Genomic DNA, 20,930 nt, shown 5'->3' on the forward strand with positions numbered 1-20,930 from the left:
AGATTTAAGCAATGCTTAGACCCTTCTTAGAAATAATTTCTTGTTCTCATTTCATGCCATGTGTCTTCTCCAACATGTGGCGGGGGGTGGGGGGCAGTCAGACATGCTGGTTGCCTTCCTGGAGAGCTTCAGGCATCTCCATTGTAACATCAAGCATCATTTCTAGCAACCAGGACTTTTCCCATGGATGAGTCTCTCCAACTTGACTTCCTTACTGCAGCGCTGTTTTCAGGAGCATCTATGTGCTGTCATCGGCTGTTTTCTCACATCCTTACAGGGATTGCCCACTCACAGAACGCTGGTGGCTTTCCCCAAGGAATCCAGTCATCTCTGTTGGCAAAACAGTTGCAGGGTGTTTGGTTTCCATTTTTTCAGCGTCTTTTCTGTGTCTGCACTTTAAAATCTTACATCTTGAATTTAGAGGAAGGGCAGGATACAAATAATAAATCCTAATAACATGTCAACCCTGAACTGGATAGCCCAGGCTAGCCCGATCTCATCCAAACTCAGAAGCAAAACAGGGTCAGACCTGATTAGTAATTTGATGGGAGACCACCAAAAAATTCCAGAGTTGCTACACAGAGGTAGGCAATGGCAAGCCACCTCTGTTCATCTCTTGCCTTGAAAATCCTTCAGGGTCACCTTAAGTCACCTGTGACTTGATGGCACTGTGTACAAGTCACATCGAGCAGGACCCTGAGTATGCATAGCCAGTCTCTGCACATCTGAGATCAAAGGAAGCATCCTTTGGGCCAGAGCACATGATTTCTACTGGGCACCTTTCAGTCATGCAGTAACCAATCCCTCTGTCGCAGGGAGAGGCAAAAACTACCCATCTGCTAGCTCATGATGACATAATCCAATCCATTTTTTTCCTTTCAACCCAATGGTCTCTTCCTAACATGGAATTCAGCAGGAATTCTCTTAAGAGGCAAAGTGCCTCAGAGGAACACCTCCCCCCCTTCAAGGACAGGACAAGCGCTTCATCACAGGCATTTGCCTTTTGTTCTACAAACACGGATGCCTTCCTTCAGCACTGGGTTTGTTTTGACACAGCTGCCAACAACCAGTTCTTGAACTTGCAAAATGAATCAGTGGAAGCAAGAAACTGGTTTCATTTGATAGAAGTGGAGAGCAAAGAAGCCTTCACTTTTTCTGTCTTGGTGAGATGGGGTTACAGAAGTGCAGAGGCTGTTTAAGCTGCTTTTTAATACCCCTCGCACTTTGGAGCATTGTTATAAATGTCCTGCTATATTTTCCTGATGGGAAGACTTTGTACGCATCCAGCAACAACCTCACCAACTATGTGTGGTATTTTGAAGGAATCTGTTTCTCTGGTATTATGGTAAGTGTGTGGCTTTACTTAACAGCTTCTAGTTATCCTCGCAGCAAGGTGTTATGACTGTTTGCTCTTGCAGTACAAGAAAGAGGAAGGGGCAAGAAGAGGTGAAGAGGAATGACTTTTTCACAGGCAATGAAATCAAAGTGTCAGCTACTTCAGTAGAAAGAAGACTTTAATAATAATAACTGCACTCATATACAGCTCTTCTAGACAGATTAGTGCCTCACCCAGATTGGTGAACAAGTTAGCATTATTATTATCCCCACAGTGCAGCTGGGGAGCTGGGGCTGAGAGGAGTGGCTCACTCAAGGCCACCTACTGAGCTCATGGCAGGCAGGAGTGGGATTTGAACCAGTAGAGTGCTCACAGACAAACTACTTAACCACTGTGCTACAGCAGCTCTCTTGTGGGCCCTGACACTGAAACAGATTGCAAGGCTAACCCATGTTATGTATAAATAGCATGCAGAAAAATAATGAATGCAATGTCCCCTTTTTAGTGTCCAATTTTGTTTTCTGCTAGAGTTGTAAAACATTCCAGTAACTAACGAGAAGTACTAATAGCCTGCTTACAACACTTGCTAAGTTAAATCGCCAAGAGGCCAGAGATCCATGAATGTTCTAAGGCACACATGAAGGTCTTACCCAAGTGGGCTTCCCCTTGTGTTTCAGTGGAGGAATCAGCTTTCAGCACACATCCCTGCATGCAAGGATCCCCCCCCCACCTCCCTTGAAGTGAGCAACATGATATCCACTTTAGGACTAGATTAACTATCATGCTGAGTAAGATATCATATAGCTCTCCAGCCAAATGATTATCTGCTGGTGGGAAGTTGTCTGAGGACAGTGGCCCCATCTTTGCTGTCTGTGTGGGATTCTTTAAAAAAGATAATATTCATACCTCGGAACACTGCTTCTGTTTTTTTTTACTTCATTAAGGGAGCCATAACCATGCTTTTCCAATATGGGAAAATTTAAACCAGGAATAGTGTGCAGCACAAGACATTGAATATCTCTGTTAACAATTACGAAATGAAGCCATCATGTGATTGCAATGTGAGAAAAGCTATACAATTAACTGCATAATTAACTTCCCCCCACTTATTTATGAATAATGCTTGTACCATACCTTTGAGTAGCTGCATAAGTCTGTACAGAACAGATCATGAGATTGATAGCACTTTCAAAGAAACTTCAGAGTTTAATTTTATCCAACTCTGTGTCGAACATATCTGCCACTCCTGCCCTTCCAGATGCTTCTGCTAGCAGCACTTTTGATCATCTTGGACCGAGAAATCTTCCCTCGGTGCTGCGAGAGTGAAAGCTGCACCAAAACATACAGGGTGAGTTCCTTCTTCTTGCATACATGGAACTGATATTGAGAACCACCCTGCCCTTTTGACTCTGTCTTCTGACCCCTTCTGTTGCTGGTTCCTTCCTTGCTCTTGGAGAGGAAAAAAAGAGAACCTTTATCTCAATAACTAATCTGGAAAGAAAAAACAACAGGAAGAGTTGCTACTGTTGCTCTCCAATAGACGGAAATTTATATATATATTTTGCATGTGACATTATCAACAGAGATACTCTGGGAACCTTGCCAACTTCTTCCTGTCTCCAGCAGGATCTCCCCTCAGTGTTTTCAGAAGTTAAAAAGTGAAATCTAAAATAGTGTAACATTTCCAAGTCAGACTCGGGGTCCGATATTATCTAGCCAATGTGGTTGGCATAGAATTCCCTTGCACTCATCAAGATAACCTTGTGATCTCTCTTAACACAGAGCGTCATTTCAGTTGTGCTTTCGTTGCTTGGGGTTGCATTCTCTGGCTACAGTCTCATCATGTCTACCTTGGGTTTAGTGCAGGGCTCTTACTGCAAAACCCCATCTGGTTGGGAATATATCTTCAAAGACACTCCGGGCAGGTAAGAATTGTAAGTAGCCCTTGAGGCAACTCTTGTTGGTGTCCAGGCCAAATCTATCCTATCCTATCTATCCTATCTGTATCTTTGGGTCTGATACTGTGATGAACGGCACTTCTTAAAAGCCAGGAAGTGCTGTTCAAACAGCTGAAGGACTGTTAAGGATTAATCTCTCACAGACTCAGAGAGCTTTGAGTGACAGGCTACTCCAAGGAATCTGATTGGGTAGCAGGAGCTGGAAAGAGGAAGGTCTGTTTTCAGCCCTAGCTGAGAGAAGTGGAGTGTGAAAGAGTTGGAACGCCTGGGCGCATGTTCTCCAAGTGCCGGGAGATGCAATGTTAGCCAGGAAGCATAGTTTTAAAACACAGAGCTGGCGGAGATCACTCCGGAAGGGATGGATTCTCTTATAGCCCTCCACTGCCTATGGTGTGCTGGATTGTCTTCCCTTCCGGACAGTCCAGCATGCCAGAGGAGGCGGAGAGCTGTGAGAGAATCCGTCCCCTCTGGAGCAATCTCCACTGGTGCTGTCATTTAAAACTATGTTTCATGGGTAACATTGTGTCTCCTGACACGTGAAGAGCACGTGTCAGAAGTCTTGTGTAGAGAGACTCTGAATCCTAGGGGAGAGCAGTTTAGTACCTGACAGGAGAACTGGGAAAAAGTTGGCAAGTAAGTTTGGGATCTAGGTGCAGACTCCCATTCAGACCAAAGAAATGGGATAGATCTTCTAAGGAGAGGAGACTTTCCCATCCCAACCCAGTCAAACAGGGAGGTAGCTCTGGAGAGTGAAGAAATCCCTGGCCAGATGTGGTTGGAAACTGCCTGTGGAGACCTTCAGATTCAGTTAACAAAAAAACTGAAGAAAAGCACTGATGTTTGAAGAGAAAGGGTTGAGGGTACTAGAAAGTGGATACCAGCCTTCTTAAACCCCAAAGAGAAAGAGAATACTAAAAGAAAGTGTACTAGAGTGTTTGGGGAAAAACATGAGAAAAGCCCCTAAACGTAAGAATTTAAGTATCTGTGAAGAGCATAAGAACTAAAGTCAGTGCATGTACTGATTTTATGTCAGAGGTATTTATGTTTAATTACCTCAGAATTTTTCAACCCCTGATTTCACCTAACCTTTCCCTCTAAAGTAAATAAAATAGTAATTCTGAGTTTTAAAAATGCCTCTGGTGCCATTTCTGCTGTTCAAGGACAAAGAAGAGAGAAAGAAGACAGGAATGTCATAGACACACTGTGGGTTTTGGTGCTCAAGCTATCCATACACACTCCATTTCTGTAGCTGCCCCATTCAGCCAATTTCCTCCCATTTCCAGACTCTCTTCCTCTGAATGTACAGAGTTTAACCTCTAAATTCTAATGGATTTCTGCTGCCTATACCAGATACAGTGGGCGCCTTGCCCATAGCCTAGCGTCGTTGCCTTTCAAGTTACCTGGTCTTTCCTAGGCCGTTTCCACACGGCTTACCAGTTTGCGTTATGTCCCAGCAAATTGCGCAAAAAACGTGATCTTCCGCGTTTTTTGCACAATCTGCTGGGACATAACGCAAGCCGGTAAGCTGTGTGGAAACAGCCCTAGGCTTTCAGGGGTGTACTGGTTTCTTATTGAACTGAATAGATTACAGTACATGTGGGAAAATATCTCCCATCTGTTGTTAAATTATTGTGCCCCTCCCCCCGCTTGAAGACTAGGGCAGAGCCGCCACCCTTTGACGGTTGACTGTTGCTGCTGATTCTTTGATTGTTTCCTTACGGCTTTGTAAATTGCACTTTGAAAAGTTTGGTGAAATGTGTATCTACCCCTGAAGACGTTTTCTATGAAACATCAGGTACCTCTGCTGGCCCTGATTGTCAGGCGGGTGGGTTGCATCCTTCTTGGACGTCCTGACTTCTTTTACACCACCTGCAAAAGACAAAGAACATTTCCTTGATTGAATGGACATATTTATTGATTGGAATTTACTGACCTTGATGGTTCACTATATCTGTTGAACTACATTACCATAAGGACTGTGAACTTTTCATTTTTATCCTAGCGGCTTCAATTTGCGATATGTTTGCTTCACTGTATTCTTTATATGTATTTACTGGATGGTGAATTTCATTGTGCACTCTTTTGAATTTTGAATGAAATTTATCTTCACTCTTTATATTAATTTACATTAACTTATTTGCCTTTCACATGCAATTTACATGGCTTATATAATTGATCTTCTTTGTGAGGGATCCTCTTTGTTGTTATATTGTACCCCTTGATGACCTGGTAGCTACGCAGTCTGCCATTCTCATTCAGATTACGTCAGTGGTATGTCGGATTCCAGACAGAAAAAAGAGAGGAAAGCCATTAAGGGATCTTTGAGTTTCAAAATATCCATCTCATGCATATGTTATAAATTCAGAAAGGTTGGTTGGAAAATGTTTTTATAGTTACAGCACCCTTGAATCTGAGGAAATAAGGCAAACCAGAAAAGTTTTAAATAAAGAAATAAATAGTCCCCCTTGAAATTCCCCTGCTTGGAAAAGACGGGTATGAAATGTATTATCATTTTCTTCCCATGGAACTAAAACCGCGTGTAAATTTGTGACCTGCTAATGTTCCTCTGTTTCCACGTGTCCTCTGCTAAATCTTGAAGTGTCAGAATTTGCTTCATGAATAAAAAATAAAAAATAGAAAAGACACAGTTCTAGAATGTAAGGGCTAGAACATGTATGACACTTGCCCTCCTCTGTAGAACCTTTGAAATGAGGGGTGGGTGAAGAGAGAGATGCAATGCATCTTTAAACATTTTTACTCCACTTGTCTCCCTCTCTGGGGACAGCATATATACCAAACGATACCAAAGAAAACTACAACTTAAGCAGAGACAAACAAACAGGCACTTAAGACACTCTTCCAGCAGATGATCGGATCTAAAGTAGCTGATGTTAGTTCTGGTATTATGATTCACAAAGAGTTGCAGGCTATGAGCCGCAGGCTAAGGGCCAAGAGCTCTTTGATACGTTCTCTTTGGCTCATGCCAAAGGTTTGCACCTTTGGACAAGACCAGGCATAAATTACTGTACCTGCTTTGTTTGCATTGGGGATTGGGTTGAAAAGCAACCATGTCTCTTGTGGCAGTGACCTCAGAGAAAGATGGAAAGATAGGGAGTAGGGTGGTAAATCTGAATGGGAAATTGAGTTGCAGAAAGGGTTGGCTTTATATTACCTGTCAAACCTGATAGACCCTTGGCTACTTTATAATAATAATCAGTTCTATTTTCTTTATGCTTTGTGTCTCTCATAGTTACCTCATGGATCGCACTTCCTGGTCTGAATGCTCTGAGCCAGCTTATGTAGTTGAGTGGAACATAATTTTATTTTCTATTCTGATAGCTCTTAGTGGCCTCCAAATGTTAATTTGCTTTCTGAAGGTGATTGCAGAGTTAAAGAGGATACTGTGTGGAACTTATCCTGTCTTTATTCAGGTAACAGCCATGTTCTTATTTAAAAAACACATTTGCATGAGCCTTAAGCCGTTTGCCTTATACTATTCTCCTCCCCACAGAACAATTTCAGAATGCTGTCCCCCCATTCTTCTGCTCATATATTAAGTTCAGTGCTATTCCACATAGGTGCGACCATCAAGGATTTGTGAGAAATCCTCCTTAATTCTGATCATGCCAAAATATTAAGAAGTTTAATATTAACAATGTTCTATGCATTCTCCTAAAATAGCAAAATATGGGAACAAATCACACTCAATTGCAATGGTGAGACATAGCATTTGAGTCACAAATCAAAGAACTTGTAATAGATTCATGGCTCTCAGGTCCTGTGAGTTAAAAATTTTAAAAAAACCTTTTTGGTCTTTTTCTGTTCTTTTCACAGCCTGGGCTAATCTGACAGTCAAGGGAAAAGTCCTGCCAAGATGCCACCATATCTCTGGTGATAATTTTTTGAAAAAACAGGGCTTCTGATTCTGTTCCACATCCACTTATTTGTGCTACATAGAAAGTAATCTCTATATTTTGCATCTCACAGTGCTCCACATCATTCTAAGCAAGCACCATTTTTGCGTATCTTGTGTTTTTTTGCTCCCTGTTTCTGTTCTTTCCCTTTCCCTGTGATTCTTGTCTATTTAAATCATGAGCCACCAGGGTGGGATGCCTACTATTGGTATTTTAAAAAGCATATCAATCAGAGATAACCATCCCTGCGTGTTGAATGGTGGCAGGCCTACCGTTTTGCACAACATGTCAGTTCCCTTGCTTCAGGTGTTGTTAAGTTCAACAGGGCTGCAGGAGATAGGGTTGCAAGCCCTGTGCCTGCCAATCCCAGGAGCTTTTGCAAGCAGTGCCCTGGCTGTGCATCACTTCCAGGTGATTGTCCAGATGTGCTATCACAGCCCCTGCAACAGTCTCTATAGTAAAGACTATAGAGACTGGGTGAAATCCCAACAGCATTGCTGAGGCTGTGATATCACTTCCGAGTGATCCTCTGGAAGTGACATCAGGGTATCTGCCACTTCTTACCTCTCATTTTTTCTCCCACTGCTCAATTGATTTTAAAGGATCATGGTGATTTCATCAATTGCAGTTATTTCAGGTCCTCCCCCTCCAAGTGCCAGCAGCTCCACTCCAAGCATTCGTGCTGTTGTGTACAGATGTGCAGTGTTTTCTCAGGGTGCTCCTTGATTATAATAAGGAAACTCACCATCTCCTTCCATTTTACCATTTAATATCAGTAGATCAAATTTATCAATAATTTGATCATTATTGATGGCAAAAAGCTACTCCAGATTTATTAATATAAAGATCTTTTGTATTCCTGTTGTGTTATAAAGTTTATCAACATAATCATCCACAACTCCTACACTACCACAATCAATGTGAACTGAAGTCACTTGCTAATATTGTATACATCTTGGATATCTAACCTCAAGTTTGTAAGCATAGATTTCCACAACCAACTAACAATGTTCATAATAATAATTTCTTAAATTATTAAAGAGTAAGGGGGAATATAAACATTGACTACTTGGGAGAGGGCCTTCTTGGTCCTGGAACCAAAACTCTGGAGCTCTTTCCCCAGGGACGCTTGTCTGTCTCCTTTTGTGGCCATCTTTTTTCAGTGGATGAAGAAGTGGGTTTCATTTGACTGAGTGATCCTTCCTCGCTGCCAAATGTTTTAATAATTATTTTTATGTTTTTGTATGTATTTTAGCCAGGGCTTTTTTTCTGGGAAAAGAGGTGGTGGAACTCAGTGGGTTGTCAGCACAGGGGGCAACTCTTGGCGGGAGGTGGTGCTGGGAGGTGGTGCACATGTGCGTGCACAAAGTGCACGCATGCTCCCAAGGCCAATGACGTCACTTTGGGTCAACTGGAACAAGGGGGGAGTTTTTTAAAGCTTAAATCGCCCTCAGTGAAAAGCATCACATGGCTGGTGGCCCCACCCCCTGATCTCCAGACAGAGGGGAGTTTAGATTGCCCTCCACGCTGCGGCGCAGAGGGCAATCTAAACTTCCCTCTGTCTGGCGATCAGGGGGTGGGGCCACCAGCCATGTGACCATTTTCAAGAGGTTCCGGAACTCCATTCCACCAGGTTCCAGCTGAAAAAAAGCCCTGATTTTAGCTCTGGTTTTAATTGTTTTAATGATATGCTGGGGGGAGGGGTTGTTGGTTTTAAAATAATATTTTATGATGTATGTTTTAATTTGTTAGCAGCCTTGGTGGCCCTTGTGAGGGTAAAAATTTTGTGAAATAAATAAATGAACTAAAATTGTGTATTTACTAAGTGTTAAGAGACAAGCCATTGCCAAAGACTGCTAGCAGTACTATTGTACACTTCACTGAAGTAGCTATCAAGCATGCCAGAGACCACCACTCTAATGACCTTTAGAAGTTGAGGGAATAGCATTCAGTTTAAGAGAGGAATTTGTTTAGAGTTAGGTTTGAAATTAACCAAGTGCTGAATGAAAACTGTATAATGGGATCTCATAAACTGTAGAATCATTTCACCCTGAGCTTTATTTGACTACCCCGATGCACTCCAAGAGACACATTTTAGATTATTTTTACTCTGGATACCTGGCAGTACAATCCTATTCAGAGTTACTCCAGTCAAAGCCCATTGGTTTCAATAGGTGTAGACTGGAGCAACTCAGCATAGGATTGCGCTATAAATATCAGTCTAATACTGAACAGGTGCCATAGCAAGTTGCCCTGTTACCTCTGAACTGGAGCAGAGAAGAGGATTCATGTGACTCAAGGTTTACTGGGCCATTTGGAGGGCGAGGAGGATGGATCTCTGCCTGAATCACAATTTTTGGTTTGAGGTCAAGGGGGCATTATTTGGTATAAAACTACCAAAGACAGAATGGCAGGATAGGTTATGATGACAGGGTTCCCCAGCCTTTGAGACCATGTGGTCACCTTTGGGATTCTGACACTGGGTGGTGGAGGGCACTACCACAAAATGACTGCTACAGGAGGTGAAGCCAACCACAAAATGGCTGCTGGAGGAGATGAAGCCAACCACAAAATGGCTGCTGCAAGATATGGAGTCACACACACACAGAAGAAATCTAAGTACAGAGGACAAGAGGGTAATTTTTAAAAATACAGGGGGAAAGAGAAGTGAGAGAGAATAAAACCAACACTACAGTGGCAGCTACTGCTGAAACAATGTTATTTTAATATGTCAACGAATTGGATCTCCAGTGTCCAGTCAAGTGCCCACTTGGCCCCATCCACTTTCTGAAAACATTTGGTGGGCTCTATGAAAGATGTTGTGGCTGCCATGGAGCCCCTGGGCACTATGTTGGGAAATCCTGGGATCATCAGCTGGGGTCATATCATATTAAGATAGTATAGGAGTAGTGGTCAGATCAATCCCATCAAGAGGGGAGACAACGTTTACAGCCATTATGTGTGTTTCACCCTTAGTCTGGTCAAATGGGATTACTCCATTGGTCTTTGCCACTGCCCTAAAGTTCTTCCTCTCCATCCTCTCAGTTCTCTTAATTATGTGATGCCGTCATGTCTCTACAAAAGCTGAATAATGAAATTTGCCTCAATATCAGCTTATTGCCAACTACTCTGACAATGTCTTGCTATGCAGAGTGGCTCCAATGAAAGTCTACTTAAGATAATGACTTTAGACTGGAGTAACTCTGCATAGGATTGCATTGTCAACCCTATTCTTAAACACGGATGTGACCCACACATTTTGCCTTAGCAGTTCATCCTTATGTTCTGACTTGAGTGAAGGCAATTCTACTGAAGCAAAGAATACAGCACATCTTTTTGTTTGCTCTTGAAGCTGGGAGAACAGTTGCATTAATAACAGGTTTGCGTATCAGCCATTTCAAATTTGCTCTAACTTGAAATTTTGATTTCCATTTGGGACCCAACTCAAGTTCCCTGCAACTACACAGCAGCTTTGGGGAAGAGTTGTTAAAAAAAGAGAACAGCACAAGTGGCCTCCGAATGCCTCTGCAGGTGGTGGAGGGGCTCCTTTCTCCCCCATCAAGCTGTTTCTCCATGTCAAAATAGTGGGGGAGGGAGTTTCCTCCCTATTTTTTCTGTGGAGTGTTCTGTGCATGACAAGCTATAAAAATTTGGGGGGGGGGACTCCCCCTTCATGCTATTGAAACATTGTAAGGATCTGCCAAGACTCTTACCCAAAGTCTTCTCTGGTTTAGAAAAGCTTTATTGAAAATTTATAGTATCATGATCTTATGATGGTCCTTGTCAGGAATAAAGCACCACAAAAGCATAGTTACATATATCATTCCCAGGCTAGTATTTGTACCTCCCCTTTCGGCTGGGAACTATCTGCACAAGGGAGCCCTCAAGGCCACATAGGCACATTTCACAGTCAGTTCATGAGGGAGAAGCTGCAAGACATAATTGTAACATTGGAACCTCCATCCCCCCCCCACACACACACACACATGGGTATGGCCAGGGCCGGTGCGCCCATTGAGGCCAGGTAGGCAGTTGCCTCAGGGTGCAGGGCGCCGGAGGAGGCGCCGGAGGAGGCGCTGGGGGCAGGAGTGTGCACCAGGGAGCTGCAGCCTCCCAGCCCTCCCGCCTTGCGCCACCGCCGCCGCCAGCACACACCCCCGGACAGGTGCAGCAGCCGCGGGCAGGCATCTGGGGCGGCGCAGGGCAACCAAGTGGGAGAGCTGAGAGGCCACTCACATGCTGTTCCAGCCGCCTGCCGCAGGCGCCTGTGATGACATCACACGTGACATCATCACACAGGCTGGTGCACGCGCATGTATGCGTGTGCGCATGTGCCAGGCCCGCTGGCCGGCTGCGAGTGCCAAAAACCCTGGTGCCGCTCCTGGGTATGGCAGTTGCTAGTATCCTGACAAACATGGGGAAATTGTTTGAGGGGGAAGGGAGGAGCACCTCCTGCCCCACAGAGGCATTGTAAGGCCGTTTGGGCTTTCCTTTATTTTTTCACAGCCATTTACTTTTTAACTGCTGTATGGCTGCAGAAACGCCTTAAAAAGCTGCACATCTAGAGAGACTCAGGGCCAAGCTACACATGACGAAAGACACTTGAACAGCAAGTGGATTGAGAGGAGGGCAAGTGAACAGGGAGAAATACACTTGCTGTTCAAGTGTCATTCGTCATGTGTAGCTTGGCCCCCAGTGTCCTTAACAAATGCTGATCATGGGGTTATCACCCAAACTTGCAACTCCCATTAGGATTGCCAGGCCCCCTCAACCTCCCGGCGGGGAATAGGGGCCTGGCACTTACCTTGGGGGAGAGGGGGGTACGCGAGCGCAAAGCACGCGCCCCCCACAAGTGCGATGACATCACTTCAGGAGTGACATCATTGTGCGGCCCCTGGGAGTGCATCCAGGCTCCTCAGGGGCTCAAAAGGGGCCCGATCCACGCTGAAATGGGCCCATTTTGAGGCGCTGTGGAGCGCAGTAATGCTCCTGCACTCTCTTGCAGTGCCTGAAAATGGGCCCATTTTGCCACAGATTGGGCCCGTTTTGAGGTACTGCGGAGCACTGCACTCCGCAGTGCCTCAAAATGGGCTGGATCCGTGGCAAAACAGGCCCGAAACAAGCCTGATTTTGGCAAAAACGGGTCTGTTTTGAGGCACTGCGAAGCGTAGCAGCACTCCCGCGCTCCGCAGTGGCCCCAATCCAGGCTAAAATGGGCCCGATCCCAGCAGCTGCTGTGCATGAGAGTGCGCAGTGCCACAGGGGAGCGCCCCCAGAAGGTGCGCCCCCCCCCGCTTGTTAGGTAAGTGAGAGCCGGGGTCTGGCATCCCTAATGCCCATGCATATATATCTCCATATTGTTGTTTTGTTTGTCTGTATTTTATATTTTATACAGTAAGCTGCTTTGAGCTTTTTTTGGGAGGATATGCTAATAAATATTTTAAATAAATAAAATAATAAATAAATTATCACCTTGTGCAATAGCTAAGGATTGATCCCCCTGTGTGCACTGGAAAACCTATACAATGAGGGCAGTCACAGTTATGATTTAGGGCTCTGCAAATGTAGGGGAACTTTTGGGTCTGCAGAAAAACATTATTTGAAAAAAAATGGAGAGGGGTCACACTCAAAGTGTTAATAGTAATATATGTGCACTAGGAAGAAGTAAGGGGGGGCAGATAAGCCAGGGTAAGTGTGTGTTAGGAAAGTAGACCTGAAGCCAGTGACAAGAGAGGGGAAAGGTAGAGTTGCAGCAGGCACAAAGAGGAACGCCTCCAATTCCTTCTATGTGAGTAAGCAGGTACATGCATATGTGTGCCTATATATAATATTTTTTCACACAGAGATTTTTGCAAAATGTAAGGATTTAAAGACACATAAGCAGCACACTATCAATAACACAAATATTTATGTTGTTTGGAACTCTCAGCAGAAGCTAGCTAGGTAACAGGAGATACAAATCAATTGTACTTTTGTGGAAAGAAGATTGGCTGATCTCCAGATATTTGAAACAAGTGACAAAAAATAAACATTTCAAAACTTCCATGGAGACTGAATGAGAAGTAGGTAGGTAGGCCCTAGTTGCGGGGGGGGTAGGGGGGTGGGCTAAATGGAAGACATGACAGAGGTTTATAAAATTATGCACAGGGTAAAGAGAGTGGACAGAGAGAACACTCTGTCCCTCTCCCAAAATACTAGAACTCAGGGACATCCAATGAAGTTGATGGGCAACAGTTTCAGGATGGACAAAAAGTAATACTTCTTTACTTCAATGAGTGATTAAAATGTGAAATTTGCTGCCAATGGATGACGTGATTACCACAGGCATAAATGGCTTTATAAGGGGATTAGACAGATTCACGTAGGAAAAGTCTGTCAGTGGCTACTAGCCACAGTGACTAAACAGAACCTCCACATTAAGAGGCACAAATCTCTGAATATCAGTGCTGGGACAAATCAGAGGAATGCTGAATCTATACCTTGCTGTTGCCTCCAAACTAACTAGTTGGCTACTGTGTGATACAGGATGCTGAACTAGATAGACCACTGATCTAATCCATCAGGGCTAAGCTACAGACCTGCTGTAGCGTAGTGGTTAAGCAGCTGGGCTGTGAATCATCACTCTACTCGCTCCAGTCCCACTACTGCCATGAGCTCAGCAGGTGGCCTTGAGTAAGCCACTCCTCTCAGCCCCATATTGTGGGGATAATGATAACACTGACTTTGTCCGTTGATCTATGGGCCAAGCTACACATGACGAATGACACTTGAACAGCAAGTGTATTTCTCCCTGTTCACTTGCCCTCCAATCAATCCACTTGCCATTCAAGTGTCATTCGTCATGTGTAGCTTGGCCCTGAGTGAGGCACTAATCTGTCTAGAAGAGTGATATATAAGCGCACGGTTATTATGTTGTTATGGTGAGTTCAGTGTTGAACCAGTTGCCTGACACTTGTATTAATTAAACAGGGATGGCCTTGGAAGCACAATGGTTTAGTGTTTTGTTGTCTAGGAGCCTTCTTATTAAAGTAGCAATAAAATATTTGCATAAATAGTATTGGCTTTGCATTCAAGGTAATTGCGGAATTGCATTGCATTATTAGATGCAATGTTGCATTGCTTATTAGATGTCTCACGCTATTTGATTGCATCGTTTTACACTGCCTAATAAAACCTGAGTGTCAGAGAGAAAGGCGGGCTGAATAAAGCAAGTAAACAAACTAATAAATAATATTGTATGCCACTTTGGATCCCCACTGGTGAGAAATGTGGGTATAAATATCTAAATAAATATGGACAAATAAATATGGACGGCAATCTATTCACTCCTAATGATATAGTAGCCAACCTATTAAAAAAAATTCTGACACTCAGATGAGGCCAAGTGTGGGTCTGGTTGTGTTGGGACCATGCAGGCAGTTAAGCAAAACATTCGCACTAAGCCCAGAGGATCAACCTCTGAGAAACATTCAGCTTGACTTGGCTTGTGGTTTTTTCACTTTTACACCATTTTCAGTGAAATTCTAAGCAGAGTTACTGCTATCTAAACTTAGAGAGAAGTAACTCTGCATAGGATTTCACTGTTTATTTTTACATCGCACCACAGCAATGTACATACATTCCAGATAACACTCTGTGCAACGGAACTAGCCAATTTGGGGAAGAGAGAATTCATGATGCTTGTGTGGCAGAATGAGAGAATATGCCAAAAGGGGTGTAAATCAAGTTTAAAAGAAAAATAAAAGAAGGAAATGTGAAAAAGAAGTAAAAGAAAAAGGACTGCCTGTTTTAAAATTCTGACAACCAGCCAGGTGGCAAGAAAAATTCTGGTTCTGCCAGAAAAGGATTCAGAGGGTTGGCAGTCCCACTTCTGGTGACTAGTTGCTACTATTAAACGTTTTCCTCTGGTTGACCTCATGGTTGCATGTTATGCAATGCTGGAGATTCAGCTGCACCAGTTCCAAGGTACAAGCTGGTCACTGCCTTCATACTGGGAAATGTTAAATATTTGCACCTGAATAGGGACCCTTTAATCTTTAATCCTTTTAATTTTGGAAATTCCCAAAAGCACACAATCAGGTCTGAAAGCTGATTGGCATCTGAAGGAGATTAGCAGGAACTGAAATAAAACAGTTTTGTCTTATTGAACAGTAAGCAAACTGCCTGACTTACCGGCATCAGATGTGTTTATTTTAAACGGCATTGTGCAATGTTTTTGTACAAGTGAGGGAGGAAATGCTGATCTTATAAAGGGAACATGCTTTTCTTTCACTTCATTACTCTAAGAAGGACCAGAAAATGAAGCTCTTCTTACTAAATTGCTTGCTGGTTTCTTACTTCTCAAAAGTTCAAGCAGAAAATAGAGAGTTCTACATTGGGATTATAGAAACTGCTTGGAATTATGCACCGGGGACAAAGAACATAATATCGGGGAAGGCCTTTTCAGAAGATGAGTAAGTCATAATCAGTTTCACTAACTGTACTGAAAATATGCTTTTTATCTCTCTTGATTTCAGCTGGCTTTCAATCAAATCTTTATTCCAGTATGACCAAACAGAAAGTGATTTATTCAATGTTACTCCAGATGAGATATTTTTGTTAGTCAATAGCAGCAAAGTAAAGCAGGAGTTCAGAGATATTTTAAAGACTGACAAAATGTATTCCAGCCTAATCTTTCGTGAGTCAGAACTCACTTCAGCAAATGCATGATTGCTTCATCTATTATGTGGCAGTACATATTCTCAAATATAAAGTCAACAGAGAGTGGAGGAGATGTTACAAGGAGCAGCCACTTTAAAAACAATATCCAGAGTAATCAATCAATTCAGAAGGGATAAGTCATGTAAAAGAAGGAATTTCAGGAACTATGCCCAATTGTTTTTTTTTTTTTTACAAAAAATGTGCAATCAGATAACTGAATCAGCAGTTCCAAATTAACACTTGCACAGTGGAAAAAATTCAAGTCAAGTAAAAGTTTTGATTATGTCAGTAAATGTATATATTGATAACAATATGAAAAGAAAAACAAATAATTCAGGCTGCTGTAGAACCACAGACCCTGATCAAGTGTGCCCCTTTCGTCTCCCCCTGCCAGCAACCCTTCCTGCATATTCCACATTTTCCTTTTTAAAAGCTCTGGCTGTGCCTATCAAAATTCTACAGCAATATCAAAGACATGGGAGTCCTGGACTTTTGCTTTTGCTTTTGCACCTGCTCCCTCTCTCATGAACCATCTTGTATGCTTAGGTCATCTGCAAAAACCCTGCATGGAGTTCCTCTGCCATCAAAAGAACAGTAGGTGACTACGGTGGACAGCATCTTCATGGTAGTGGTATCAAATATATCAGCAGCCTTATTTGGCTCCGTTCCACCACCTCCTTTCTTTGTACGGGGTTTTTAAAGACTCTGTTTGTGGGAGGGGGCTTTAAGGTGAAGATGTTATGCTTTACCATTACCAATCTACCAGCCTGCTTTTCTGTTCAGAGTTTTTGACTACTTTCTGATTTGTCACTGTTGGTCGTTTTACGGTGAACATTTTATTGTTGATGTTTATTATAAATTATTTTATTATTGCTATTGTAAACTACTTTGTGGTTCAGTTTGACTGACAAGTGAGTTAAAAATATTTCACATATAAAAAAATCAATAAAATTTGCTGACCTGACCTGATTTGCCTTACGGAGTTTTTTTTAAGCATTCGAGTTGTAATAGACAGTAAAGCAGCTTCCTTTTCCCCATCCTTGACTTTTTAAAATATACCTTTCCTCCCACCATAGTAGAACATTTCTAAAGCATATTTGTGCTTAGGAGAACTTTAACTTGGAAAGGATGAGAAGTTGGTGCTGCTGTTTGGACAGATAACCAATACTGAGTGATTCCGCACACGTTGGATAATGCACTTCCAATCCTCTTTATAGATCATTTGGAACGTATTTTTTTGTGTGCGGAACATAAAATCCACCTTAAATGATTGACAATGTGCATTGAAAGTGCATTATGCTATGTGTGCGGAATCAGCCTCTGATTGGACATGCAGGAATAGCTGTTGGCATTTCCTTCCTACCTCCCAGATTGTTTCATTACAGAGAGGATTCCTTTTAAAGATATAGACATTGATTCTTCATTTTCTCCTGTTAACCGCTCTTCAGGACAACTTAACGTCCACTCAGAGTGGTTTACAAAGTGTGTTATTATAATCCTCAAGACAATCACCCTGTGAGGTGGGTGGGGCAGAGAGAGCTCCGAGAAGCTGTGACTGACCCAAGGTCACCCAGCTGGCTTCAAGTGAAGAAGTGGGGGATCAAACCTGGCTCTCCAAATTAGAGTCCCACACTTTTAACCACTACACCAAACTGGCTCTCTATATACCACCCTTCAGAACAACTTAATACCCACTCAGAGCAGTTTACAAAGTGTGCTATTATTATCCTCATGACAATCACCCTGTGAGGTGGGTGGGGCTGAGAGAACTCCAAGAAGCTGTGACTGACCCAAGGTCATCCAGCTGGCTTCAAGTGGAAGAGTGAAGAATCAAACCCTAGATTAGAGTCCTGCCACTCTTACATATAAAAGTGTATAGATTAGAGTCCTGCCGCTCTTATGTATAAAAATGTACTTAATGTACTCTGTGTACATTATGTATAAAAATATACTTAGATAGACAGGCAGGGGCTGAGTGGACCCCTTGAACTGTGACAGGATTGGTGTCGCATTAGAGAAATGTTGACAAGAAAGCTGAAGGAAAACACTGACAAGGGGAAAATTTATTAGTACTTCCTCAAGGCACACCTCAGCTGGAATGCATAAGATGCCAAGAGTAACACATGCCAGCACAATCACACATTTAACAATGGTTTAGCTGATTTAGCATCTCAAATCCTGGCTTCAGGCCATCACTTTGCTCAGTACAGGCACTAGACATTGGCCTTGTTTTGTTTGCAGAAATTAGTATGGCAAGAAAGGAAAACCAATGCAAAGACCATAAGACTTAAAATGCCTTGCTGGAGAGCAATAACAATATATACACAATGTAAGGTTGGAGAGGAGAGCCTGGGTGGTGCTGACAGGGGACACATAGCAGACCTTACTTGCCCTTGGACTCCTGCTGTACTATTCATTCTCTGACAAATCGCAGAAGTTCTGGATCAAATTCCTTCTTGGTGTAAGCTTATTGTGAGCGGTATGGTTTACTCTGGAGCTAAGTTTGGACTATGAAGTTTGATGGTTCACTTTTAACCTTTACTTAAATCCTTTAGCTTTTGAGAATCTTAGTTACAAGGCAATGTTTTTACGAAAGCCTTTTTCAGTAAAGAAGGACACAGTGTCTTCCAACAGGAAGTCTTATAATTAAATATTAATTATTTGTACTGTCCAAAAAGAGCAATAGCATGCATCTGTCATTTAATTTGTGGCTTGTGCAGCTTCCTGAAAAATGGACTCACCACTGGCCATTTAAAATAATGCTCTCTGAAATGATACAATCCTCCAAATTCACCTCTCCTACATTTCATCTTCACAACTCTATGAGGGAGGATAGGCTGAGAGTGACTGGCCAGGGTCTCCCAGCAAGCTTCCATGGTGGAATGGGAATTTAAACCTGGATCCTCCAGGTCCTAATTTGGCACTCTAACTACTACACCACACTGGCTGTATCAGATCTCACCTATGAAATTCCCTATATGTCCTCCTGCCCTGGCCTCCTGTTCCTCACTGCCACTCAACAGGGTGATTGGGGAAATGGGTGGGCGTGGCATTGCAAGGACTCACATCACTTCTAGCATAAAACTGGAAGTGATGTCATTGCACCGGGGCAAAGCTCTAGAATTCACCCTAAACACTATGGTTAAACAATAAATAGTTTGTCCCTGCACACTAGATTGTCCTGCTGGCTGCCTGCTAGGGCTAGCAACCTTGTCATGTAAACCACTCTCAATTTTTCAAAAACTTAGTCTCTCTCTACACAAGACATCTTAGTATCTCTCTAAACGAGACATCTTACATGAGGATGCTCAAGTGTAGGGAGATGCAATGTTAGCCAGAAAGCAGAGTTTTAAAAGATAGAGCCAGAGATTGCTCCTCAGGGGATTTATTAATTTCATCTTTGCCACTTGGAAGGGGAGGTGAAATGGACAGGGCATTCGAAGAGGGGAAGATGACATTAACAAACCCTCTGAGGAACAATCTCTGTGGCTCTGTCTTTTTAAACTATCCTCTGTCAATTTCACCTCTCATTAAACTAAGGCTCTGTCAATTTCATCTCCTTGCATGAGGGTAGTTTAAAAGACAGAGCCCACAGAGATCATTCCTCAGAGGGTTTGTTAATTTCAACTTTCCTAAGGCTCTGTCAATTTCACCTCCCCTTTGAGGAGGCCAAGATGAAATTAACAAACCCTCTGTGGACCAATCTCTGGCTCTGGCCTTTTAAACTACACTTCCTGGATAACATTACGTCTCTCTACACTTGAGCGTTCTTGTGTAAGATGTCTGTTGTAGAGAGACTATTACATGGAATGCTCAAGTGACTTACTTTTTGTTTGGTCTTATATTCAAGTTCATATGTATCCACAATGGAAGAACAAATGTAAGATCTTTCACTTGATCCTACTCATGTAAGATGTTTTATGTAGAGAGAGACACATTCTAGAGGAGTCTGTTTCCCTCCTTTACCCAGACCTTGCTGCATTTCTCACTTAGGCTACTCTGTGGGTGCCTATTTGAAGGTCTTATCTCTGGTTTCACCTCAAGACTTATGAAATGGAGAGCAGATTCTTTTCAGATTTTCAAGATAGTGCACCCCCCACAACAATTTCCTGTCAGTTCTCCGATGGGCATTGCCTTGTTTACCAGGATATCACCAACAATCCGGGCAAGGCAAAGAGATGAAGGACTCAATCAGACCAGTGCTGGCTTGTTGTCCTGTATCGTCCATCCTCTCTGCGAGGGTCCTATGTAACCAGGTTTAGGTCCCATCTGGGTCACCAGAATTTGTTGCAAAATGGTTCTGCTTTTGCTCATGCCTACACACCAGATTCTCCTGCTGGGGTGCCTGCTAGGGCTAGCAACTTTGACACTTTCTTTCAGCTAAAGCTACTTCACAAGATTGTTATGAGGATAAAATGAAAAAGGGGGAGAAAATGGGATAGATCCTAATCATATTTTTTCCATTAGTGGAAGATCCACTCTCAGAAAGGGGGGGGGGCATTTTCATCAATTTCACTGCAGAGCCTTCCCTGCAGAGCCCACTTTAGCCCTACCATGGTGTTCCTAAGGGGTTCACCAACCGCTAAATACACAGGCAATCACAGGGGAAGGGGAGAGGTGGGAGGGTGCTTCTCCCGAGGTGCTAGATAGAAGCCTGCCCCAAACTCCTTGAATTAAGAATGGGATAAATATCTACTAGATGGGACATTAGGATTGCTTGGTTTCTTGAAGTTCAGATGCAGAGCTGAAACTGATATTGGATAACGCTTGGCAGACCAAGGCAGTGGGGCCTGGCAGGGGAGGGGTAGAAGGAAATAATGCCTAGCAGAGGCAGGAGGTTGTACTGAGAGCCAAGCTACAAGTGATGCCTGACACAGGTTGGACGCTTGTCAGCTTCCCTCAAGTATTGATGAGAAATGTAGGCATCCTGGTCTTGCAGCTGTAATGGAGAGCCAGGCTGTAAAACCAGGATGCCTACATTTCCCATCAAAACTTGAGGGAAGCTGACAAGTGTCCAACCTG

At 43.0% G+C, this 20,930-nt stretch overlaps 2 protein-coding genes across 5 annotated transcripts in view; both read left to right on the forward strand.

The window, feature by feature from the left end:
* Window positions 1-1,030: 1,030 nt before the first annotated feature.
* TM4SF18 (transmembrane 4 L six family member 18) lies at window positions 1,031-8,664 on the forward strand. The gene is made up of 5 exons (XM_054983386.1): window positions 1,031-1,345; window positions 2,595-2,684; window positions 3,119-3,261; window positions 6,545-6,725; window positions 7,129-8,664. The coding sequence occupies exons 1-5, from the start codon at window positions 1,169-1,171 to the stop codon at window positions 7,141-7,143; spliced, it is 606 nt and encodes a 201-aa protein (XP_054839361.1). The 5' UTR covers window positions 1,031-1,168; the 3' UTR covers window positions 7,144-8,664.
* A 6,616-nt stretch (window positions 8,665-15,280) lies between these two features.
* Window positions 15,281-20,930, forward strand: part of CP (ceruloplasmin) — a 38,797-nt gene continuing 33,147 nt past the window's right edge. For 2 of the 4 annotated variants that reach the window (XM_054982264.1, XM_054982265.1), the window contains exon 1: window positions 15,281-15,661. In XM_054982264.1, coding sequence (XP_054838239.1) covers window positions 15,507-15,661 — 155 coding nt within the window. In that variant the 5' untranslated portion in view covers window positions 15,281-15,506. The remainder of the gene's footprint in view (window positions 15,662-20,930) is intronic. The other 2 variants (XM_054982266.1, XM_054982267.1) reach the window with 2 other exon arrangements.

This window comes from Eublepharis macularius, chromosome 6 (assembly GCF_028583425.1).
Source record: "Eublepharis macularius isolate TG4126 chromosome 6, MPM_Emac_v1.0, whole genome shotgun sequence".
NCBI classification, from domain to species: Eukaryota; Metazoa; Chordata; class Lepidosauria; order Squamata; family Eublepharidae; genus Eublepharis; species Eublepharis macularius.

Coding starts and splice junctions, on each gene's coding strand:
- TM4SF18 (XM_054983386.1), top strand. CDS start 1,169: ATGGGGTTACAGAAGTGCAGAGGCTGTTTAAGCTGCTTTTTAATACCC. Junction 1,346..2,594: donor TCTGTTTCTCTGGTATTATG/GTAAGTGTGTGG, acceptor CTGCCCTTCCAG/ATGCTTCTGCTAGCAGCACT. Junction 2,685..3,118: donor GCTGCACCAAAACATACAGG/GTGAGTTCCTTC, acceptor CTCTTAACACAG/AGCGTCATTTCAGTTGTGCT.